The following is a 26,191-nucleotide window of genomic DNA, read 5'->3' as shown; positions in this document are numbered from 1 at the left end:
ACTAAATAAATATAACGGGCCCAGTGGAGATATTTTCTTGGATTTCGCTTGCACCAGCTGCCAAAACGCATAGGCCTACAGCCCAACATAAGTGTGCTGCACTCATAACACCGCTTCCCTGGGCAGCAGACAATAATTAGGTGCAGTCTATGAGTCTACTACGTCTCTGCCCGCCAGGCGACATGACAGCGCCTCTATGCAGGACTTCTAGCTTTTCCAGAAGGTGCAGTGACTACATCCATCAATGCAAAGATGCTAATGATGCCATGAGTTTTGTATAGGGAAAAGCAGTAATAAATCCAGCCCAAATGCATTACAACTGTGCGGTGTATACATTGGCACACACACGTAGGCGACAAGTTTGTTATCGGAGAGTCGCTGTACATGCTAGTGTCACTTCCTGCACTCAGTCAGTGCGGAATTAAAAATAATTGGCAATAGCTTTCTGTTTGGGCAGCAAAGGTCAAACACACCAACAAAATGTTAACCACCAGCACAATTACCCTATATACGCACGTTCAGTGCGATGCCCGGGTTCTGAGGGGCTTTTTTTTTTTTGTGCAGTGCACGATGGGTGAGAACTCGTACAGAACTAGGACAAGTGCAGACTGGAAAAATAAGGCAGGTGGGTACAGCCAAACTGAACATGTCAGAACACATCATATATCAGACTAGTGTTGTACAGTGAGCCCAATAAGCAAATAAGCCCTTTTGAGAACTGACCCTGGGCTCCATGGTCTTGCGCAGGGGACTCGACTCCGGGGCCTTATCCTTGCCAGCAGGATGAACGGGGGGCCCCAGGATGCTGCCTAGCAGGGAGCCGCCATAAGGAATGCTGCCCTCCAGCTGGCGCCGGAAATCAGAGTCCACTTTGGCATAGGCCAATGTGCCACCTATGACAGCAGCCACGCCTGCTGTGACGACCACCACCGTCTTGCCACTGCTAAAAGAGAAGAATTTCCCAACACAAGTGGGGTTTCAGCTCTCTCTTCAGCTGTGCCAACCACAACACAGCCCAAATAATGTTTCCCATATGTAAAGAAGACGAAGAAGAAACAACGCTGCGGCATCGCCATCACCATCGCTGGTCTCCGGCACCCATCTCTCTCGCGCTGAAGCTGTGCCCTGCGGCTGGTATTCCGATCCTGCTGTGCCCGAATTACTGCCAGCGCTAGACGTTCGAATCAACTATTAAATCCACATTTCACTTGGTGGAGGTCAATCTGAGGTTCCCTGTACCCATCTCGCCCTGGAACTTCGCAGCAGAACATTGACTACCCCAATGATGGAGCCTACTTCCTTGCACCTACCTCCGCCAGTCACCTGCACAGGTGCCCTTCGTCAACGGGACCCCGCTACCTTCAGTGGAAGCAGCGATGACGGCGTCGACGATTGGCTGTCCACTTACGAACGGGTCAGCCGTCACAATAACTGGGACGACAATCGTAAGCTCGATAATGTCATCTTTTACTTGAGCGACGTCGCTAATCTGTGGTTTCGAAACCACGAGTCAGACTTTACCACCTGAGCGAATTTCAAGACCAAATTTTCTGATGTCTTTGGCCGCCCCGCTGTCCGAAAACTCCGCGCGGAACAGCATCTTCGATCGCGACTACAGCTTCTCGGTGAAACGTTCACCAAATACATTGAGGACATGTAGATTTGTGTCAAGGAAATCTACGGTCAAGGAAATCTACAACCTCTGTCAAAGCTACGACGAGCTCCGCAGGGAGTGTGTTTTGATTCGCCAGCCTCATGCATCACTAGCTGGACTAGCCCCGGAGAGGGAGTCATCTAGCCTCTCTGAAGACATCAAGGCTTTTGTATGTCAGGAGGTCGCGCGACAACTGTCCCTGTAGCCAAATATTAAGGAGTCGACACCAACTGGCCTTGTTCCGGAGCTTCGCCGTGCAATCCAGCAACATCTGAAGTCGTCCCTAATCCTGCTCCTCAATCAGCTCCAGTTGCACCCTCAATGCCGTTCCCCACGCCCACAATTTCATCGCCCGGCGTTCCGCCACTGAGCTACGCTCCAGCATTTGCGCCGGCTCCTCCTCAGGTATTGCGTCACACGTATGCCGAAGTTACTTCAAGTCCACCTCCTGAGCCAGCATATGTCTATGCTTCGCCCCCTATCCGTTCGGCTCCAACAGCTTTTGCTCCCTCCTTGCGTCAGACACCATCTCAATGGCGCACTTCAGACAACAGGCCTATTTGTTACCACTGCGGCATCCCTGGACACACTACACGCTACTGCCGGCGCTGAATAAATATGGCCTTTGCTACACGGCCTGCACCACCTTATTTGGCCCCCCAGTTCCCCGTCCCATCGGGTCCTCCAACAGCACCCCCCGATCCTCCGGACTTCCTGCCTCGTCGTTCGCCATCACTACGTCGCTGCTCCATTTCGCCAATGCACCGACGACCCGCTACTCAGCCGGAAAACTAACCGCCGCAGTTCGCGAGGCACGAACTGCGTATTCGACAGAATTTCAATGTCCTCGTCTTAATCCCGCGAATGTTACTGCTGTCATCGTTGAAGGTGTTTATACTCTTGCGCTCGTCGACACCGGTGCCGCTGTATCAGTTATCAGCCAAAAACTCTGCCGCTCCATCCGAAAGGTGACTACGCCTTTCGAGGGACTATCGCTTCCTACAGCATCCGCTCACAGTATACAGCCGACAGCTGTCTGCACTGCTCGCGTCATTGCTGCAGCCTTGTACATCATCGAATTCATCGTTCTCCCCACATGTTCTCATGACGTCATTCTCGGCTGGGATTTCCTGTCCGAGCATCATGCTGTCATTGACTGCGCCAATCCTCAAGTAGAGCTCATTGAACGAAGTGATGCACCGTCTGATGCCCTGCTCCATGAGTCGTGTCCTCGTTTTGCGGCCAAACTCCTCGTAGCTCATGACACAACCATCCCACCCGTTAGCGCTGTTCTGGTTCCCCTCACTGCCCCTTTTACCACCGCCTCGACAGTCGTCTTTGTTCCCTCTAACGCTGTCTGCCGCCACCGCCACTTACCGCTGCCGTTTGCAGTCCTTGACATGGACAATGGCGCTTGCACACATCTGGTAGCCAATCCTCTTGCATCTCCCGTTATGTTGATCGAAGGGGAGTGCCTCGGCCGCATCGAGCCCGTGGACCTTCTGTTCACCTTTGATGATGTCATTCCCTGTTTGCCAAGTTGACGCCTTGACTCCAACTCGTATGGCTTCAGATCCGCTACAGCGGGACTTTATTGACCATTCTGTGGACAGCGCTCTAGAGCCGCGCCACCGCGAGCAACTTCTTGACCTTCTACACCAATTCCGCCCTTCCTTCGACATCCCGCAATCTTCCTTGGGCCGCACGACGACCGTTTCTCACCTCATTGACACTGGCGTTCACCCACCTCTCCATCAGCGGCCGTATCGGGTGTCCCCGACTGAGCGCAGTGTTATTGCCCAACAAGTCGATAACATGCTGCAACGCGGAGTAATTAGAGAATCCTGTAGTCCATGGTCGTCTCCTGTGGTCCTAGTTAAGAAGGATGACTCCATACGATTTTGTGTTGATTATCGCCGCCTCAACAAAATTACTCGTCGTGATGTGTATCCCCTCCCACGAATTGACAATGCCCTAGAGTGCTTGCAAGGCGCAGAATTCTTTTCCTCACTCGATTTGCGCTCTGGATATTGGCAGGTGCCCATGGCAGAGGAGCATCGCGCTAAGACCGCCATTATTACTCCAAACGGACTATACGAATTTAATGTTATGCCGTTCGGACTCTGTAACGCCCCAGCCACATTTGAAAGAATGATGGACACTGTACTGCGTGGCCTGAAATGGAACATCTGTTTATGCTACCTCGATGATATCATCGTCTTTTCAACCGACTTCCCGACCCACCTGACTAGACTTCGCCAGGTCTTCACCTGCCTAACCCGCGCCGATCTTCAACTGAACCTCAAAAAGTGCCGCTTCGGTGCCCGCCAGCTCATAATACTCAGGCATGTTGTGTGCAAAGATGGAGTTCTGCCTGATCCTGAGAAGCTCCGCGCCGTTGCTGACTTTCCGAAACCGACCACTTTGAAACAACTGCGAAGCTTCGTGGGCCTCTGCTCATACTTTCGTCGTTTTGTTCGCAATTTCACAATCATCATAGCCACCCTTACACAGCTCTTGAAAGGCGCCCCTAACCTCTCCTCTTGGTCGCCAGCTTGCGATGATGAATTCGCGACGCTGCGCAATGTTCTGACTTCACCGCCAATCCTTCGCCATTACGACCCTACTGCACCTACAGAACTTCACACCGATGCCAGTGGTGTCGGCCTCAGCGCCATCCTCGCCTAGCGCAAGCCTGGCTTCTCCGAATAAGTTGTCGTCTACGCAAGCCGTGCTCTTACCAAAGCAGAGTCCAACTACTCCGTTACCGAAAAGGAGTGCTTAGCAATCGTGTGGGCTAAAACGAAGTTCCGCCCTTACTTATATGGCCACTCCTTCGAGGTAGTTACAGATCATCACGCTCTCTGCTGGCTCGCGTCTCTCAAGGATCCGTCTGGCCGTCTCGGGCGCTGGGCTCTCAGGCTTCAGGAATACGACATCCATGTAGTGCACCGCTCTGGCCGCAAGCACTCTGACGCCGATGCTCTTTCTCGGTCACCAGTGCGTTCGCCTAACTCATCATCCCCTTCTCAAGCCTCCTTGTCAGCACTCACCATTGAGGATATGCCTTTCGAGCAACGACAAGATCCTTGGGTTTCTAACCTGCTAGATGTCATTGGCACTACTTCCGCGGCTATGCATCCTCGGGCACTCCGCCGACAGGCCTCCCATTTTACCATTCGGGACGGCCTCCTCTACCGAAGGAACTACAACTCAGACGGCAGAAAATGGCTTCTTGTCATTCCGCGCCACCTCCGCTCCGAGGTTTGTGCCCACCATCACACTGACCCGCAAAGCGATCATGCTGGCATCCTGAAAACCTATGATTGAATTCGTCAGAGGTATTACTGGCGGGGAATGTACAATTTCGTATGTCGTTACACTCTCTCTTGTACAGCCTGTCAACAACGCAAGATTTCTCGCCACCCCGCTGGCCCTCTACAGCCTTTACCGTGTCCAGCTCGCCCGTTTGATCGCGTGGGAATCTACCTTTATGGTCCGCTACCATGCAGTGCCGCCGATAATCGATGGGTCATCGCCGCCGTCGACCACCTGACCCGTTATGCGGAGACTGCTGCACTTCCCGCGACGACAGCCCGAGAGGTAGCCCATTTTCTTCTGCACCACTTCATTCTTCGACACAGCGCCCCTCACGAGCTACTCAGTGATAGAGGTTGTGTCTATCTTTCCGAAGTAGTCCAAGAGCTCCTGTCGTCTTGCAAATCGATACATCGGGCTACAACCGCGTACCACCCGCAAACCAACGGCCTCACGGAGCGTTTCAACCATACGCTTGGGGACAAGCTCGCCATGTATGTTACATCTGAATCAGGGAGCTCCAACTGGGACCAGGTACTGCCATTCGTAACATTCGCGTACAACACTGCCACCCAAGCAACAACTGTTTTTTTGCCCTTCTTTCTCTTATACGGCCGTAAACAATCTTGTACTCTGGACACAATTTTGCCATACCATCCAGATGCCTCTGAGTACAGTGCTTTGTCCGGTATTGTACAGAAGGCCGAGGAATGCCGTCAGCTAGCTCGCACGTTTACCTCCAACACTCACTCAAGGCTATCGCAAAGATCAGCATGATAGCGATACCACTGCTCAGACGTTCCTGGCAGACAGCTTCGCTTGGCTATGCGTTCCTGCCACCAGCAAACTAGAAACGAAATACCACGGACCTTATCGTGTCTTGGAACGCACATCCCCTGTTAACTACATCATCGAGAAGGAAGACGACGAAGCCGATGTTAGCGGACGCGCTTCGCTTCGGCTCCAATTTAGATAAGCTTCTGGCCGGATACAATTGCCCCATTCCGCATATGTTGGTGCATTCTGCAAGATCTCCCTCAGCAGGATCTGTGGAGGCAAGTCTGTTGTCCGTGAGTGCCTTCTTTGGCCGCCCGTGGATTGTGAACTGCCAAGCGGACATCGCGGAGCTAACCCTAGCTCCGGGTTATGAGCCTTACGCCGCTTAGTCATGACCACGATGACCAAGAGTGTGATGAAGGGGAGCGCGGACGTCGGCGCCAGCCACGCTGTCGCGTCCGGCGTCATGCCATGCTTCTTCGCAAGCAGCTATCGGAAGCCACTGACGAGGAAGGGCAGTCCACGCAGATGAATAAGGGCCCATCCACTCACGGTCGCGGCGGTAGTGACGAGGCGGAAGGTGGCCGTGGCCAGACATCGTCCACCGTTGCCAGCGGAAGGCCGTCGGACAATTATGCGGAACACCTGGAAATAAAACTCGACATAGGCGGAGAACAACATCAAATCGAGGAGGCTTCGGGCGTCGATGATTTCTTGATCCCTGACGGGGGGTTCTTCACCGACGCCGAAGAGGCAAATACCAACCAGACAGAGGACTTAGACGACTGTCCATCGACGTCCTCCGACTCCGAAGGATCGATTAGAGCCAGAAGTGGACCTAATCAGACATCGGCTCAAGGTCTGGCGAATTTTCAAGAGACGAACGAATTTCCTGCCGCGTCGCCGGTCAATATGAGCCCCGGACTAGGGGAGGCAGTGAACGAAGCCATGGAGACCTCACCACCGCAGCGGGACTGCGAGGCCAATATCCACCCACTGCAAGACGAAAATGCGGAGTGTTGGACGCTTGTTTCTTCCAAACGGCGCCCAAAAAAGAAAGGCTCGAAGTTCGCTGTGCAGCATAGCGACGTCATTTTGCAGCCAGGCGAGCCCCGGAAAGAAACAAAAAACAAGATAGCGCCGAAAGCCGCAGCTGGCAGAGTAGTGGCGCACGCGAATGGTGTGACGCGCTCTATATCACAACATCTGGCGGGAGCGCAGCGGCAGATAAGGCCACGTCCGCCGCCGCTACCGAAGGATGATATCAAGATCATCTACCGCCCCAAGGGAGGTATAAAAATCAGCGAAATCCGTGTCGACCAGGCAACGCAAGCCCTCGTCGCGGCCAGCGGAGGAAAGATCAAGGAACAAGACTTCATCATGAGACTCCGGCCCGGTTCGAACATCATGATTGCGAGCACGCCCGACCTGGACATCGCCGACGTGCTCAGGAAGATCGAAAAGCTCACTATAAATGACCAAACCTATGAAACCAACACCTATCCAGCCCTACCGGACGACCTCAAGCGTGCCGTCATCCACGGCGTTATGCCGGGGCAATCACCGGCCCTACTGAAATCGAGGCTCCGGCTTCGATCCCAAGGAGTGGAGATTCGCGAAGCGAGAATGCTGGGCAGGTCGGAAATGGCGCTCATCACTTTTGACGGCCCGTATATCCCGCAGTGGGTCATTTACCGTTCTGGAGAATTCAAGACCTGCCCATATCGTCCTACGAGGCAGATCTGCTACGTATGCGGAAAGCAAGGCCACCGTTCGGACGTCTGTCCAACGCCGAACACCAAGCTCTGCAGGACGTGCGGCACACACAACCCACCAGAAGGGCACCAGTGCAAGGCGAAATGCATGGTGTGCCAAGGCGACCACATCACCAGAGAGTGCCGTCGACGCCTCAAGACTACTGACGAGCTCCGGGGCAGCACGACCGGCGTCCGGCAGTCCAGGCAACAACACTGGCAGCGGCAGCAGTAGCAGCAACAACAACTGCAGCAGCTGCAGTGGGAGCCCCAGCAGCAATTGCAACAATTGCAGCAGCCGCAGCGGAACCGGAACCTGAGTCAAGAGCGCCGAACCAGGTGGCTGAGCTCGGAGCGGGACCATGGCCGCTCCTCGAGCCAAGGCCGTAGCATAGTGCAAGATCACAGTCAGAGCCGATCCAGGGAGGACTCTTTCCCGCCGCTAAACCAGTCAACGGCCAAGCTGGAGCAGCAACAGCAGCAGTCGCAGAAGCAACAACAGAAGAAGGGCGGCAGGACTTTTTGACGGGTTAGTTGGTACATGATCTTGATTCTTATGCGCTTCTGTCCTTTTGTGTCTTTCTTCCTGTGGTGTTTCGTCAGCGCTATAAGAATCAAGAAGAGCGGCGTTAAGGTGAGCTGGGGAGCGGGCCCTCCAAACTCACTGTTTACGCACTCGAATCAAAAGAATATTACGCGTAACTCGGAAGAGGTGAAAGCACTAAGAGAGGAGAATGCATATCTCCGTAAAAAAGTCAATGACCTCATTAAAGATATGCTGGCTCAAAGAACAGGGCAGGTACCGTGGCCCCCGATCCCGCCGGTCGAAGTGCAACGACCCCTGTCCGCCTTAGACGTGAGCCCCGAGGAATTAAGAGCTTTCATGCAGCACGTGGAGAATTTCACGGTTCGCATCAAAGAAGAGTTTCGCCAAACTCATGCAAGATTAGATGCTATGTATGTCAAAACCAACCTATTAGAACAGAAAGTCACGTTAATAGAGCAAAACGTTGCGAGGCAGGACCACGTCAAATGCCAAAATATGCGACGAATAACAAACGAGGCCCGGGACAGGCTCATACAAGAGCGCCGTTTCGGCACTGAAGGCTCCAATCTGAACAACGCCCAAAGCCATGGCTAAACAAACACCACTAGAAATCTAGCAATGGAACTGCAGGGGGTACCGCCAAAAACAGGGACTCCTAATGCAGTTTCTACTCACGCAAGACTCCACACCCGATGTAATAGCTTTACAGGAAACTAACACGACACCGACACTCAGGGGATATACGTGCTATGATACCGGACGCACTGCAACCCCGGTGAGCAAAAAGTTGGTAACCATAGCCCACGACCCGATTCCCAACACGAAAATTGAGCACTTAGTGACGGAAATTATTCCCAAAAAAAAGCACAAGGAAAAGAGTGTCTTTCTCGTAAACCTCTATAGCCCGCCTCACCAGCGGGACGCGAATTTTCATAAACTCTTTCTAGGGGCCAGCAAACTTGCTAAAAGCAACATGCTGCTAATTGTAGGTGACTTTAACGCTCGCGGACAGCAGTGGGGATACCCCACAAATAATCAGAAAGGTATAGAGGTCGAGGATGCGGCGGAAGCGATCCAATGTACCCTCTTAACAGACGAAACTCAACCCACGCGCCTTGGCAATTCTGTCTGCCAGGATACGTGTCCGGACTTAACTTTTGCCAGGGGGGCGAAACATGCAACGTGGGAGAATCTGCTGGAGAATCTAGGCAGTGACCATTATATCTTGAAGATCACGATAACAGCCACCAACATCAAGCGCAAGCTCAGCACGGCCAAGATCACCAACTGGCCGGCCTTCCGCAAGGCATGCACGGACCTGGAAGAGGGGATTACTTCCATAGATGATTGGTGTCAACAACTCAAAGACATCCAGAAGCAGTACACTCAGGAAGTGGATCGCACCGAGCAAACACCAGAGGTGGACCCTCGGCTCCTCAGGCTATGGGAGGCACGCCGAGGGCTCACCAAGCGCTGGAAGAAGCAGAGCTTTAACAGGAAACTCAAGCTGAAGATTGCAGAGGTCACCAAGATAGCGGAGGAGTACGCAGCCCAACTGGCCAGGCAGAGCTGGCAGCAGTTCAGTAGCACGCTGGACGGCACCCTCAGCACGGCCAAAATGTGGTGTATACTCAAGACCCTCCTCGACCCTATCCAAACCAGGGCCGAAAGCGGGAAAGCTATCCGCAGACTCATTCACACCTTCGAGGGTACGGAGAAGGAACTGTTAGATAAAGTAAAAGAGAAATGCTACGGCACGACCTTGCCTGCAGCATACCCGAAACCATACTTGGGAAGACAAACACCCACCTGGACAGGCCGATCACTAGGGAAGAAGTGTTCGCTGCCATAAAGGTATGCACGCGCAACACGGCGGCGGGTGCAGACAAGATCCATAATGCACTCATACGCAACCTCAGCGGCGGGGCGGTCGACCAATTGACAACCTTCCTCAACGGGCACTGGGCCGCAGGAACGGTTCCTGAAGAGTGGAAGCATGCAGAGGTTGTAATGATCCCAAAACCGGGTAAGAAACTCCAGATCGAAAACCTCCGACCTATCTCACTCACCTCCTGCCTAGGCAAGCTCTACGAGCGTGTCGTTACTCGGAGGCTCCAAAATTACATGGAGGACGAAGACCTGTACCCCCACAGCATGTTCAGCTTCCGAGCTCACCTCTCCACCCAGGACGTCCTCATACAACTCAAAGAGGAAGTCCTCACCAATGTCCCGAGCGCTGGCGAGAACGCGGTCATGGCCCTTGATATTAAAGGGGCCTTTGACAACGTTAGCCACGCGGCTGTAATGGAAGGACTCGACAACCTCCACTGTGGCGAGAAGATTCCCAGCTATGTGAAGGCCTTTCTCTCCAACCGAACTGCAACGGTTGGGCTCGGAGACCTTCGCAGCGATAAATTCTCGACCCCCAACAAAGGCACACCTCAAGGGTCCGTCATCTCGCCACTACTTTTCAACGTGGCTATGATCGGACTCGCTAGACAACTTGAGAAGATCGAAGGCATACAGCACGCCATATACGCTGACGACTTCACGGTTTGGGTTACCTCCGGGTCGCTCGGCCAGAAAGAAGAACGACTGCAAGCAGCGGCTACCTGCGTAGAAGAATATGTCCGTGCACGAGGCCTCGCCTGCTCCACAGAAAAATCCGAACTCTTGCGAGTCCACAAAGGGAAACACAAAGAAGGGACCCTCAATGTCTCCCTCGAAGGACAGCTACTTCCCGAACGGGACAAGATACGAGTCTTAGGAATGTGGCTTCAGAGCAATCAGCGATGCGGCCATACGCTCGGCCTTCTCAAGCAATCGACCACTCAGGTCGCCAGGATGAGCACGCATGTGTCGCAGAAGCGGAGCGGTATGCGAGAGGGGGATACCCTGCGCCTGGTTCAGAGCCTGGTACTCAGTCGCGTTGGCTACGCCCTCCCGTATTTCAACCTCAACAAAGGAGAAGTGGAAAGTGCAGATATCATCATCCGCAAAGCTTACAAGACAGCCCTGCACCTACCAATGAACACCTCTAACGCAAAACTACTAGCTCTTGGCGTTCACAACACCTTCGAAGAGATTAAAGAGGCCCAACTGGTCACGCAGATAGCCAGGCTCCAGCAGACTCCTACAGGGCGCTCGCTTCTTAGGCGACTGGGGCTAGGGGCAACTGCGGAAATCGAGAATCGTACTGCGAGCATACCGGACGCAATTTGCCAGACGCTAAAGGTTAGCTCCCTTCCCCGGAACATGGACCCCAACTTGCATGTGGCCCGTAGGGCAGCCCGGGCGAAGTATGTACAAATAAATTTAGCTACAAGATCCACAAAGGTATACACGGACGCGGTTCCGTATACAGGAAGCTCACATAATAGCGCAGTGGCGGTAGCTATTGATTCCAACCTAAAGGAACTAGCTAGCGCCTCAGTCAGGGAATGCACGGTAACCGAAGGGGAGGAGTTGGCCGTTGCTCTCGCGGTGGTAGCCGGGTATCAAAGCAACACGTCCCTTACCATTCTTACAGATTCGAGAGAAACATGCCGTAACTACATGAACGGCCGCATAGGTCGCGCCACGCTCAGGCTTCTCCAGAGCGTGACCCCATCAAAAGTCAAACACAACATCTACTGGGTGCCAGGACACACCGACATAGCGGGGAACGAACGCGCCGATCGGGTAGCTCGAGGGTACACGAGCCGAGCTTCCTCCCAATCGGACGATCTACCCGAGCGAGTCGGCCCTACGTACTCAGACATTCTGAACTACTATAAGGGGGTACGGATCCGCTATCCGCCGCCTCATCGGGATCTAAAACAACAAGAGGCAGTGTACTGGCGAAGACTGCAGACAGGAACATTCCCTAACCTGCATATCCTAAGCAAAATTTACCCGTCACAATATCGGGACACCTGCCCATGGTGTGGTAGCAAGCCTTCGTTATATCACATCACGTGGCAATGTAGAAATAACGATAGCTTTCGCAAAGACCCGAGTGCGGAACAGTGGGAGAGCCGGCTCTCCAGCGGCGATTTGGATTGCCAACTAGGTCTAATGCAGCACGCCCAGCGAGCAGCGAAGCTCAGCGGAGCCCTGGAATAGGGGCACCGACCCTGTGAGAAGACGGAAGATGGACCTCTTCTGCTACTAGCACAAGACCCTCCTAGAGAAACTAACGTATTTCCTATCCTATCCTATCCTACATCATCGAGCCAGTCACCCCTTCTTCCGACCACCGCCGCCGCTGCCGTGAGGTTGTCCATGTTAGCCGCCTCAAGCCGTATTACAACCCTCTGGTTGTCTCTTCTCCGTGAGTCGCCAGAATGGAGACTTCTTCACGAGGGGGAAATGTGAAGAAGAAACAACGCTGCGGCACCGCCATCACCATCACTGGTCTTCGACACCCATCTCTCTCGCGCTGAAGCTGTGCCCTGCGGCTGGTATTCCGATCCTGCTGTGCCCAAATTACTGCCAGCGCTAGACGTTCGAATCAACTATGAAATCCACATTTCACATATGACATTCACTTTCATGGCACAAAAGGAACCAAGTACAGTGTGCCAAAAACAGGATTAGTGTTAAAGATGAAGCTTTTATATAGTTTGTTTAAAGTACTGGCTTCCTTGAAAACATGAAAAAAATCAACAAGTGCTCAAAACAATACTGAGCGTATTGGAATGTGTTCATTGTTAAAATATTGCGGAATTACTCTGAGTTGACCTCATGTTATAGACTGCAAGTGCGTCCAATGCATACAACATTCTTGGTCTCCTTCCTACTTGGCCTTCTTGTTAACCCAATCCCAGCAGAATATGCATCTCGTCTAACAACCTACCATTACTGCACAAATAAATGTGACTGCTCTCTGCTGATTACGTGCAATGTACTGTGTGCATGAAAACAGCTCCTACTTTGGGACGTTGAGTTGTAACAATCACTTCGGCAAAAAATCTTCGCCACTCAAGTGAGGAAGCGACCGAGCAATATTCAGAAATTTATAAATCGGAGTCTAAGGTTTGCAAACTTAAAGAAACAGATACACAAGATTGACACTATAGAACAAATACATCATCTTCAGGCAAAAATCACAGATTTAAAAGACAGGAGCAGACGCTCAAACTTTGTTTTTGGCGTAAGTGAAAAACACGGGAAATTGAGTTCACTTGAAAAGAAAGATTCTGCGGTGGGGGGAAATTCTGTAACACTCTCAATACAAAACCAGTCTCAAACCGCTCAACTTGGCCCGCTCCTGTTGGTCGACAGACATATTGAATTTTTGCGTCATCACTGATCTCACCGGTGACTGCGGTTTACGTCGTGAATAACACTAAAGTGGTGATGCACTGAATATTGACTGAAATTGTGAGCAAAACAAGGGAACCCCAAAACCAGTTAACTAGAGTAGAGCAAAAATGGCAGCTGTGTTCCTTGCAATGCGCCGGCTGTAAGACTTGTGTCGGTGCGATCCATGGCGTAGGAGGGAGCACAAAGACGCGTTTGGTGTGCTGGACTAGTTGTTCAAACTCTGTTCAACTTGGAAACCAGTAGAAAGTGCAGTGGCTGTGCGGCGATTGCCAACGAACATCGATGAAAAGAGGCTCATGGACGAGTGCGCAGTCACTGCGGCAGCATACGTACCACATTTTTTTATTATCGGGGGCTTCCAACTTGCGTTGGGGAAGTAAAATCATTTGCATCACAGCCGATCAGCAGGTGCGTCTGCCGGTAGCAGAAGCCATCGGGCGAAACGTTGATTGCCGTCAAGGCACCAAAGGGAAATACGGAAACAAGTCGCTAGGCAAAGGGTTTTATGTACGTTGTGAATTTCACAATAGTCAGTAGATTTTGATTTTGACCGTGTTTGGCTATGAGTTCGGAAGGTCATAGTAAACTTCTATTGTGCTCGTTTTATCTCAGATCTGCGATGCGAAGCGCACTTGCGACCCTCGCTGCCCCGCCGGATCAACGCCTCCTCCACGACGCATTCGTCTAGCGGTACTCCTGTGCGCCGAAAGGTGAACAAAGGCCTGCTGAACACTCTGCATCTTTTTCCTGGGTAAGCTCTGAAAAACCCATGTCTGTCATCGAACAATCTTGATTATATGCATTGATGTGTGCAATGGACCACTTGCTGGAAGTCGGCTTCTCAGCCAAGCTTGTTTTCCAACCAAAAGGACTCGTTACCACTCTCACAATGTTTTGAAGAAACGAACGGAGGGAAGTTTTCTTTTCTTTCCAGCTGTTGTCTTTGAGATGACCCTGTGAGAGCTGACTAAAGTTCAATGACTGTATTGTATATACCTCCCCTTTATATGTAAAATAAAGGATGAAGGGACTAGGGATTGTAGTGCCTTGCTCCTGGAGCATGACTGGTTTCGGCCCATTCATCACACTCCCTCCCCGAGGCACGTTCGAGACTCGAAAGTGTGACTACGCTATAAAAAGCGCCTGCTTTTTTCGTTTCAACAAAGACCGGGAGAGTGTTGTCTGGTAATGAGACCTTTTGGTTGGAACACTGGCCTTACAAAGAAGCAGACTTGGATTTCGGCAAGTGATCGCTGAAGCTGCATGAATGGGTCACAGTACAATTTTGGTGTTATGGCAGCAGCAACCAAGTATTCAATGTTTAAATCTCTTTCCTACCTAAGAAACCGTGGCACTTGTGTTATGCAGGTAATCTTAACACATTTTTTATATCAGTATGAAGCTACAAGGCTGTCCTTACAACGATGCTCGCTTGAACAACCCTGTGACACGTTGCCAGCATTCCTGTGAATGTTTACCAACTAACTGTGGGCTAGTTGGTATGGATCTTCTAGAACATGCAAAAGGTGGGTTTAAGTGGATGCCATTGTTTTGTTGTGCAAGAGACAGTGACTACACACTGGAGTCATGGCTGCTTACACCAGTGCCAAGCCATCCCAGACCCTTCTCTGCTATTACCTTGCAGCCTAGCACAGTTCGCTGTGGTCACCAGCTGTGTGGTAAACATGCTTAAACTGACAAGTGCAGCATTACAGCAAGGTAATAAATGTCCATAATGCTAGATGGAATCAGAATATGCCACCAAAGATTTTTTACTGCCACATATGTTCAGTAAAAACACTTATTTTTTAGCCGCTGCATTTCACTCGAGTGTTTTTATTTAAAAAGAGGCAGCATACATACCAACACATTTACCTTCACGTACAATGGCCAACAACATTGACATGTGTATTGCTGAATAATTATTGGGCTCAAACAAGCCGTACCCTTTCACCATATTGAAGCTACCTATACAAATAGGTACTGCATACTTGGTGCAGTGTACTAGGCTGAAGTTTGCAGAATAATTGCTGAATGATTAAAGTTCTGGTGACAGTAAAATAACTAAGTATCACACATGCATTGCTAAGGCAATGTGTGAATAGAGGTTATGTACACTAGTAAAACACTGCAAGAGGAATGCTGAACAGGATGAAGACTGTAGAGGCAGCTACAACATGAGCATTCAAAAATGATTTAAGTCATAAACATGGTAGAACAAGAGAAATAAGAAAGAGCAAGGGTTGAGATTCACAAGCACAAGTCGACATGTTGGCTTGTGAACTGAGGCTCCCCCTCAACCCTTGTTCAGTGCTCTTTTATGCACCATAAACTATCAGGCATTTATTTTCCTAGTCATTGTCAACAAATAAGAACATTAGTCTTACGTGCAAACTGGCCTTTCAATTGAAAAGGTTTGTACATAATGATCACAACATGGAAAGGTAGTAGAATGAGGAATGTGTGTAAAATTAACATCTTTTTGAAATACTACACAGACTCCATGATGGCTATAAGGGCACTATAAAACTAGCACACATTCTCCAGCTTCGAGATTATCTCCACATCTTTCTGGTGGGCCCCTTGTCACAATGGGATTAAGGAAATTGAGCCAATTTACCAGCTCGCCTGCGCATCGCGCACCAGGCTTGCGTAATGCGTTTCCCTTTCCTATCAACAGAGGGGGATGTCGTTCAACATGAACAGCCACTATGACAATGTCAGAGACAGGCCTTCCAACAATGCGCCACTAACACACACTGCCTGCTGTGCGAAATGCAACACTACACATCCCTGCCCAGACCTGGTTGAACAAGCTCGTTCTCATCTTAGTCACTATAATAAATTTCTAAATAGTGTTTTCTTTGTGCACAAACTGCACGGAGCATAAACATCACAGTTTCTGCATCTTACACACACTAAACAAGCAACTGAACACAAACGAAAGAGAGCAGCAGCAACAGCAATGGAATATCAGGAACAGAGCTCGATATAACCGGAGTCCCCGTGGCTTGCAAGAGGAGTCCATAGTGGAGGGTCGTGTGTCAGATCTCGTTTCCCGCACTGCATTTGCCATAGAAGCTGCCACCTGCCTTACTGCAACTGCAAACTACCTCTGTCAGCTCTTGTATTTACTAAGCAAACAGCAGATCACATACCTCCCAGTCGCCGCTTTTGTCATCGTTAATGGACAACGCTGACACTCTTCAGCAAGTCGACTTCGTCGATTTTCAAGCAAAACGCTTTCACCACATTGATCACTGCAGGTGATCAATCTGATTGAAAGCCTTCACTGCTTTCAATCAGATTATTTCCAGCTACTAACAACTTCTGCATAGGACCTCGATTTTAGACGATGTGTGAAAAGCAGCAACTAGCCAAGGAATCAGCTGGTTTTTTTTTTCAAGCCGCCATGTGCACTTGTGCACTTTTTGACGCAATCAGCGTGCCCTCGCTGAGGCAAAAGTTACCGAGGAGCAAATTTAATTGCAAACCTTAAAACGCATATCCTTATGCTCAATGTTATTTAGGTGTAAACACAGTTCCTTGGCAGAATAAATTTATTTATTGCGTATTCACTGAGCCGCTTCACAAAAAGTTAGGAGACTGTCCCTTGTCGACCTCGGCCATGGTCATGGCAACCGTGTAGCAATAGCCTTGACCACGGAGCAGCGGCTTCAGAGGTGGAACCATGCTACAAATCACTGGTAATTGGACAATTTCGTAACCCATCACGATTGATGTCCCAAGGTCACATCGTAGCCACGTCAATTTGACGTCACGCTCTCAAACTTGAGAGCGTTACAGAATTCCCACCAGGTCCCATCTTGCGGCGGTACAGCATGTTCCCATGCAGCAAGAACATAGCAAAGGAAGAGTCTTGGCAGTCTGTGCTGAGCGTTGAGTGCTGTTTGTCGGATACAGACAAGACTCTGTAGGGGATAATGTGACAAGCAGTCTGCACCCTGGTGGAGCCGACCGGATTTGTGGACAACGGAAAAGGTATACTCCTGCAAGTGCAGTGCCTAGCGAGTCCTTGAAGGAAGACCGCCAACACAAGGCATGGTGGTGAAGTGTTGGAAGTAAGGTTGGAATTTTCGAGTGGCTTAAACAATAGAATAGTTCTGCTCCGCTGAAGAAAGGAGGCAATCACAACGTGTCGCTAGCATCAGTGCGAAGTTCTGTCGGGTCGAAATGGGCAAACACAGGAGAACAGCAATGAGGCTGCTCTGATCCCTAAGAGAAAGGAACGGCCTTCTTCGGCAAATCGGTGACAGGATGAGCGACAGCTGCCAAGTTGGGAACAAATAGACGAAAATAAGAACAAAGTCCTATAACACTGCGGACATCACTGGGTGAACAGAGAGATGGAAAAACACTGACAGCGCGAACTTTGTCACGACCGGGCTGGGCGCCGGTGGCCTTCACCAAATTATCAACGTTCAAGTCCAGCACAGCGGAAAAGTGCCTAGATGGACGAAAGGCAACGGAGGTGCAAGAAAACAATCACGTCATCCACGTAACATAAACAAGTTGAAGCCACAGGGTAAAGAGTTCATCATCCGTTCAAACGTGGCAGGGGGGTGAAAAATTTAAAAGGCATTACCTTAAATTGGTAAAATCCACTGGGTGGGACGAAAGCAGTCTTTTTCGTCAACAGAGATTTGCGGGTAACCGCTACGAAGGTTGATGGAGGAAAAGTAGCGGGCTCCATGTGAACAATCCAAGGCATATTCTATTCGCAGAAGTTCACATTTTCGTCATTCTCTAAATTTTTTTCATGCTTGCTTTTAGAGAGCGACGAAGATAGGTCTTGCCAGAAATGTTTACCGCATTTTGAAGGTGCAAGGATTCTAGGCAGAAGCAAAGATCAAACTGCACGTGAACTACTGGAAACCTACTACATAAAGAAAAAGGGAGATTATTGCTTAAGCGATACTTCCGTTCATTTGTCCAAAGCAAAATTTGACCTTTTCTCTGCCACACGATAAGATGTATCCCAAGGTGTGAAAAATGTTTTATGTTGACGGTGTCACATGTCCTTCCTTTCTTTTCTTCTTTCCTGTGCATGAATCCACGGTGGAACCTTTATATGCCCCATGCGTTAGCGAAATCAAATCAGTTGTGAGTGCAGCGATTGTCCGTGTTGTGTGTGTTTTCTTTCCTTGGTGCTCGTCTTTTTGTCGCACTGCAGTTATGTGGAAGCAAAGTAACCAACTCGCTCAAACACTCGTTCTACTAAAGAATTTCATACAGTTTTTACGGAGCATTTTGACTTGATTTATTACAGTGTAGTGAGCAAGTGTAGCACATTCATCCATGTTCCATATTTGCACATTCACAGTTCCCTAGCGGCCCACCACTATAGGAACCTGAAACGGTCATTGCTTCCGGCTGTGGTACAACCTTCTTCAACACTGCATGGCAAGTGCATTCGTTCAGGACATGCTTTGTTTCCACTAGGAAACATCATCCGTAATGTTGCAGGTTCACAATGCAGTGTCAAGTCTGCGGATGCACTGTGGTAAGGAGGGCACCATTAGCTGGGAAACGATCACGTGTTCAGTGCTTTACCAGTGGACGCTTCTTGTATACTGCAGGGAATATCTTAGGTACTATCGCGACAAAAAGATGCGCAAACAGCGCGTCGCATACAGTTTCCGCTGTTCAAATTTCTTACCGTCACACCTGTAACTAGGTTCTAACAAAACACAGTAAAGTCACCCGCTATTACATAGCAGACAATTTTACCTCAATTTTGTTACTACCTGGCCACATGCGCAGAGAGAAGAAATTTCAACAGCAGAGTGGAAAAACAAGCATTCTTATTTTTTTTTTTATTTTTGCTCTTATACATAGCCAGCATGGCTTCCAGCCAATTGTGCTCTTTCGACCATTCCCAAAATGCTTGAAACACACCCTCAAATCATGAGAACAGTGGCACCTTGAGGGGTCGGCAAAAGCGAAATGAGTAAAATATGAATATACCATCAATCTGTTGCACTTTGAACCAACGGTCGCAATTAAAGTGGAAAAATGTGTGGATTTGTTTTGGTTTATAGGAGTGCCTTAGTGCAGGGTGTCAATTACCTTGCACACCACACCTTACCTCCCTCAGGCAGCGACAATTGTTCATTTTTACGAATGAACATGTGCTAACAATTCGGGACAAGAAACACGCCTGACAGCAGCGAACTCAGGGTGCCTCTTCTGCACCAGCCATCGCAAAGAGCATGAAAAACTGAGGCAAAAAAGGTGGGTGGCTCCTGGCAACATACAATTTTTCACAACTTGCTACGAACACATCTACGAATAGTCCGGTTGTCCCTGTGACGCTCACTATGCCGTACGAGACGAAGCACAGTGCATCGCAAACTGAGAGCTATGTTAATACACTCTGTTTATTTCGGCAAGACAATGACTGCGGTTCTACGGGAATTTTAGTGACCGACAAACCTTGAAATATTGACAAAACAGTGAGCTAATCGACTGCCTCGTGCAAACTACCCGTACTATGAGAAACTAAATTTTTTATCTGACTGACGCTAACTAAAATAATGAACCTCATCCTAAGTTTCTTAATTTGGTTACAACAATTTTTATTTACAGACAGCAGTTGACTTTCTTCACCTGTCATCCTATTTTTGCCTTCATGTCTTCTCCAAAGGCAGTTCGCGACTGAGGCAGCCTTTGACGCAGAAATACCCACTTTTCTTTGTCTAAACTTTGGTAATTATGCAGCTCCACTACTACAAAAGCATATGCCATGAAATGGCAGTGAAGCAAGATATTTAGCCGTGACACAGGGTGCCTGTAAGCCTCAAAGGTTGTGCCACCTATTGTCGGCGAGAAAGAAACGCTCACAGTCTCTCTCCTCGCGTTGCAATGCAGTGTTGTGGTCATCGTTCAGATATTTTGCTTTATCCTGGGACAAATAAACAAAATTGTTGTGCAGAGAGGCGTTCGAAAAGCTACAAAAGCTCCACCAGAACACGTTTCGACAAGTTTCCTGGTGTACAACAGGCACACCTAGAAAACAAACTGGACTTGTCAGGTTTTTCTCCAAGCACATTAAGCAAGCACAGGCATCGTTTCTGAAGCATAAAATGAGGGAATGCCCTCATGGAGTCATGGTAAGCTCCCCGGCAAAGCCGGGCTTGGTGACACTTGTCTGCGGCAAGCACTTTGCACGAATGCAAATTGGGTTGTCCCAAGCTGCGGCATTAAATATATGTCCACTTTTGATCAGTTCCCTTACTTTTCGGATGCTGTCACTACAGAAATAATCACCACGCACCTGCACAAACGACAAATTACACATGCAAACTCCTGTCCATACTTGCTTCAGCAATGGGGCAGCTGGCGAATGTGCCCCGTCTGTGCTTCCTGCCGACGCCGATAGATGGCTTTCAGTAGTGCCCTATAGACCAGATTTTTTTACCCTCACACGCAGGCTGCTAGCGCATTCCTTCTCTCGACACCAGGCGCCATCTGACGGGCACATGCGGCCAGAGGACTGCGGGTTGCACGGGTGCCCCACGTTAAATGCGTGTTTGTGAGCGAGCATTCTTCAATTCTGTCGTTAACGCGCTCTACCACCTATGCATGTGTGTGTGTGCTGTGCATCACTACATACTTTTGTCCATGTTCCACGGAGTGCTGCAGCTATTTGAAGTGCACTGTTTTCTCGGTGACGTAATATATGAGGGTAGTCTAACATGCTGGTTACGAACTGTAAAGCGCCATTTATGCGCAGCAATGGCTTGTGTTGTTTTTTTAAGGGGGGGGGGGGGGGGGGCTGCCCTTCACATGTGAGAAATCCACATGTTTTTTTCTTATGTTTTGATTTTGCGCACAAAGATTTTGGAACCTGACTCCATGGTGCCAGATTTAACCGGATCAACGAGCCTCACGCGTTAGCTTAGGCGAAACGTGCGTTTTCGGCCGACAGTGGTTCGTCTTTGGCTTTCATTTTGCCTTTAAAGGAATCTAAGTACGACAACTAGGACTCCCAATTACAGTAAAACCTCGTTACAAGAGACACTCAAGGAACCCGAAAAAGATGTCTCTTGTAACCAAAATATTCCTACCAACTCGTATATGCGGCAGTTTAGATTTTCTTAAATAAATTCTGTTCCATATCAGTGTCCTGTTTTGTTGCACTATGCCAGGAACCAAGGAGTGCCTTCTCTTGACTGGAAAGTCAGAATGTCCTTATTTAGTCAGGGTCATTACATTCCTGTGCGAGTGAAACAACAGGGGCATTTTGATGTGTGACTGAAACAATAAGGACATTTTGACTTCCCAGTCAAGAGGAGGCTCTCCTTCTCGGTTCCTGACAAACTTCAATAAAAACATGACACTGATATGGCACAGAATTTAGTTAAGGGAATCTAAATTGCCACACATACGAGTTGGTACCAGTCAGATGCGTTGCATCAGTGTACCTGTGTTGTGTCTCTTATAAATAGTGAACAAGTTACTTTAGGGACCTGCAAAAGTTGCCCTTAGTAACAGAGTGTCTCTTGTAACCATGTCTCTTGTATGCAATGTTGTTAACATGGCAAACATAGGAAGACCAACCAAACCATTTTCAAGTGTCTCTTATAACCGAGTGTCGCTTGTAACCATGTCTCCTGTAACGAGACTCTACTGTATTTCCTTATTTCAGAGAGAAGTCGGCGTGCAAAACGGTTGAGCGCAGTAGCTTTTTGCTGTTAGTATCTACCTCGGACGCAACACGATTTCACTACATGTTATGACCTGTCCCAAATGGCTAAGCAGCGGTTTAACACACACCGATAGCTTCTAAATTAAATATACTCGTCTTGTCACTGCAAAACTGGGGGGAGCTGGCTGCTGTGTAAATATCTGTTCAAGGCTTAAGGGGAGACGCTCCTCGAAAACTTTTTTTTTTTTAATATTGATGTTAAGTTAATGAAAATTGCACCACTTATAAAGATTGATCTCCTCTTTCCAAATATGTTTTTATTTTTAAGATGGCTTGATGGCTTCATATTCTAAATGCCATGCATAAGTGAAAAACAGTGCATGCTTGTGCAGCTGATAAGCATAGCAGTAAACATGGTAGGGCAGTACCAACAAATTTTTCTTGCTTCCAACACTCCACTGAGTGTAAATAAGCAATATAATGACATTAGCTTAGCATGCAGAATTTTGAGACAATTTTCTATGTGGTGCTTGATTTCCAGTGGGTAGTGCCAGAGAATTTAAAAAATTTTCATACCAAAAAATATTGCTGATTGCATTTAAACATAGATATTGACACTCTACGCACCTTAAAGAATATGTATGCCAAATTTGGTCTTGATTGGACTACAATAAGAACATGAAATGTTGTGCACAAAAGCTATGTTTGGCCCAAAATAAGAAGTTGAGAAAACTGCAATTGAAAGTTACAAAAGATGTTTATTGCTGTTGTTGCAGAAATATATACATGAAAATTGCACACAATGCAGGCCAGGATACCTAGATCTAGTGCACAGCTTTAAAATTTACCGGCACCATATGTTGCTCCCTCAGAGGCCTTGTGAGCAGCATCCTCAAGACGTGCCTTCTTGGCTAGACAGCGACGCTGGGACCTTGCCTCTGCTGTCACCTTCAGTGACATCCTTCGCTTGTCACTATTTTTTCTCAGTGCAACCAGTTCCCTTGAGGGAAGTACTCCCAGTTCCTCAGGAACTTGTTCGAAGCCCTTGTGGCACAAAATCGGGAAAGCTGATTGTGTCCAACAAAAAATAGCGCGAGCCGCAACCACAGCCTTCACGTTCACGGCAAAACTCTCTCTCAGGCTTCCTGACGATTGCGCTCGATCGCTAGCGCCGTCCACCGGAGCTGCACGCCGCGACGAGTACTTTGACGATACAACGGACTTAGGAAACGCTAAATTGCTGCAACGCAGCTCCAGAAATGACGCAAGTCCTTTCCGCTTCTCGACCAACTTGTGGATGGCAAGTTCGCACCGCCCGCACTCCGGACATGCTGCTCCGCTCACCAGTGCGTTCGCGGCGCCGATCTCTCTGATAAAGGCACTCGCCGACACGTCAACGCTGCTGTCTCCATTCTCAAAGATCCTTATCTTCTTTTCCGATGCGCTGACGAAATCGTCTACGCTGTCAAGGAAACTTGAGTGTACAGCCGGCTCTGAACCGTCGCCTTCGCAGACGTTAGGCCTAGCTGACGCGGACGCCTCGGCTGCACGCCGTTTCACTTTGCGGCGGCATCCCTTGAACAGGTGCTTTGAGCGATGCTTTCGGCGTCGAAAATCGCGTTTTTCCTCGGCGTCCATGAGAAGCACAAAGATGCGTGAAAGCACTGGTGAAAGCTTCAAAACACGTCGAGAAAATGCTTATGAAAAAACGTGAGCTGCGCGTCGCATGAAGAGCAGACGAGCTATGGCCGCTTCACGCCCCAACAGCCAATGGCGTGGACGAAATCGCACCACGTGATTTAAAAGGCCAGTGAGAACGCACGGTTTTGGCGGCGAAATGTTTTTTTTATAATTACTTCCCGAGGGCTTTCGAAGCGGCATAGCCGGCTTTAGGGAGAAAAAGCATAGGCCTACCACCATGCAAGATTCCGACGGCGTGCGACGCCGTGATTTGACGCATCACGCGCTTGAAAATGGGTCATATCTGCCTCTTTTCTAGCCACCTCGAGTGCTTTAACAGAGTTTTTAAATAGTTTTGAGATTGTTTCCAGCTCTGATTTTTTTATATGTGAAAGAGGAAGGATCAATGTAGCTCGAACAGTCAAAAACACAAAAGTGATTTTTTTACTAAAAATCGCCGTTTTTCGATCCGCGTCTCTCTTAATACAAATAACAAAACGGTGTTGTGCCCTCCAGCGGTGGCTCCGTGGTTAACGCTCTTGAGTGCTGAGCCCGAAGACACAGGTTGGATCACAGAAGCGAATGAAAACGAAGCGCCTGTGTAGTGTGCGATGTCAGTGCAAGTCAAAAAGTCCCAGGCAGTTGATAAATTTCCGGAGCACTCCACTACGGCGTATCTCATAGCCGATGCCACTTTTGGATGCTAAATTTCATGTACCATACGAAAACTGTGCTGTATTGCTCCAGCTAGCATTTCTTTGCTGCTGTTTCTTTGGCATGCACGAGAATGTACAGGTGCGGGCATAAGTAAACGGAGCACGCTTTTCCGTTCAAATTAAATTAACGCCTTCTGCACTGGAGATAAGTAAACAATATTGTTCCAGTGAAAAGGCACTGGCGTCTACTACCAGATCACATATTCCAAGACTGCCAGTTTCAATCATGCACTGAGTGAAAAATAGTAGAAGAAAAAAACGTGCTCCGTTTACGTTTGTCCGCACCGTTACGTGCAGGATATAAAAAGATGCATTATGCTTGACATGCAGGCGCAACAGTTTGATAGGCGCTATAAAGTTCCAGGGATAAAAAAAAATTATTCTAATGCGGCGGTGTTCATACATAAAGCACAACAAAATTTGCCTGCCATCAGCTTGTCAAGTTAGATGAACACAAATCGATAATTTGTTGATGTGACTAGCACACACCACGTGAACAACAACACAGCCTAATTGGCGAGGTTCGAAATGGCAGGCAGGAAGAAAGAAGAGCGCATGGGAAGTTGAATTATATGAGAGTCATACGCAAGAGTAACGTTTGAAATTGTTCAAAAACGTTCTGCCGTCAGTAAGGGCCCAAAACGGCATTATTAGCGCAGCAGTGTGATAAGCACCAGCACAGTTAACGTGAACGTAAAACTAAATCCCATAAATAACAAGTCGATTGTAACTCTACAGCAATGCAAATAAACTTGCTCCAACGCAACCATCCGGTGAAAATATTTTTGGAGATATTCTCTAGCATCCGAAAGCTAGCTTAACGAGGCTGCCGTGCAGGAGCGGCCGCGGTGATACCACGGCCCCGCAGTCTCCAAGGCAGCGCCCGCATGGCGGCACGCTAGTCGGCAGAAAATGGCTGCGGCTGGGAGCGGCTAAAAAATCTGGTCTATAGAGGTATGCGACGTCATCTGCAAGGGGCGCGGCATTCGCCATATGCGTGGTCATGTGTGTGGGCACCGCAACCAGCCGCAGTACTCAACTTGTGATCCGGTGTGCACTTTTAGAGTCCTGTAGGAATTTCTGCGTGCGCCAGAGAAAACTGTGCGAGCGAGAGGATATATACTTACACCCGTGGATTTCGTGGAACAAGAAAAATGTCGGTCTCGATAAAATTTTTGACTTTGTGAAAATTTGTGCACAGATATCGCATAGCACACGGATGCCTCACTGTTTTGCCTCCATCGAAACGCAGCCGCCGGCGGTCGGGTTCGAGCCCGGGTACTCTACCTAGAACGCCGGTGAACTTTGATGCGTTCAACGAAACATCGGCTCGTACGACTGCGGTAACTTCGTCGTGGTGTGCGGCGTACCACAAAACCACTGCTTCATCGGGGCCTTCTTGTGAAGTGCGCTCTTAAGTTTTGCGACAGGTGAAGAAATTAAAACGTACAAATCCATGAAAGCGTTCTAATTTTTTGACAAGCGAACAAAGCCAAGAGCCACACATGCGTGAGGGCAGTGATGGCCGGCGTGCAGTTTTTAAAGGTGAGTAAATAGTGACGTGTCTGTTCTTTTAGCTAGCTCTGTCACCTCTGCCGACTTGCAAGTGACGTGTTAGAACTGTATCAAGAGCTATCGCTGCACATCACGTTGTTGTGAACCATGGGTTATGTGCATTTCAAGCAGAGCTACGTTGCAGACACCAAATCATGATCGCTGGGTGTGCCGTTATGCTGCAAGCGTGTAAAAGTATTTGCTTGACCATCT

General features: G+C 49.1%; 1 protein-coding gene across 3 annotated transcripts in view; it reads right to left on the bottom strand.

Moving 5' to 3' along the window:
• Positions 1-26,191, bottom strand: part of LOC146206967 (MICOS complex subunit MIC60-1-like) — a 118,208-nt gene that overhangs the window by 89,449 nt on the left and 2,568 nt on the right. For 2 of the 3 annotated variants that reach the window (XM_084587689.1, XM_084587836.1), the window contains exon 3: positions 724-943. In XM_084587689.1, the coding sequence (XP_084443815.1) occupies positions 724-943 (220 nt within the window). The remainder of the gene's footprint in view (positions 1-723; positions 944-26,191) is intronic. The other variant, XM_084587756.1, reaches the window with a different exon arrangement.

This window comes from Amblyomma maculatum, chromosome 1, assembly GCF_055883805.1.
Source record: "Amblyomma maculatum isolate TAMU_Amacu chromosome 1, ASM5588380v1, whole genome shotgun sequence".
Taxonomy (NCBI): domain Eukaryota; kingdom Metazoa; phylum Arthropoda; class Arachnida; order Ixodida; family Ixodidae; genus Amblyomma; species Amblyomma maculatum.
Note: the sequence above shows the minus strand (reverse complement) of the source record. Positions and strands in the feature narration are given on the sequence as shown.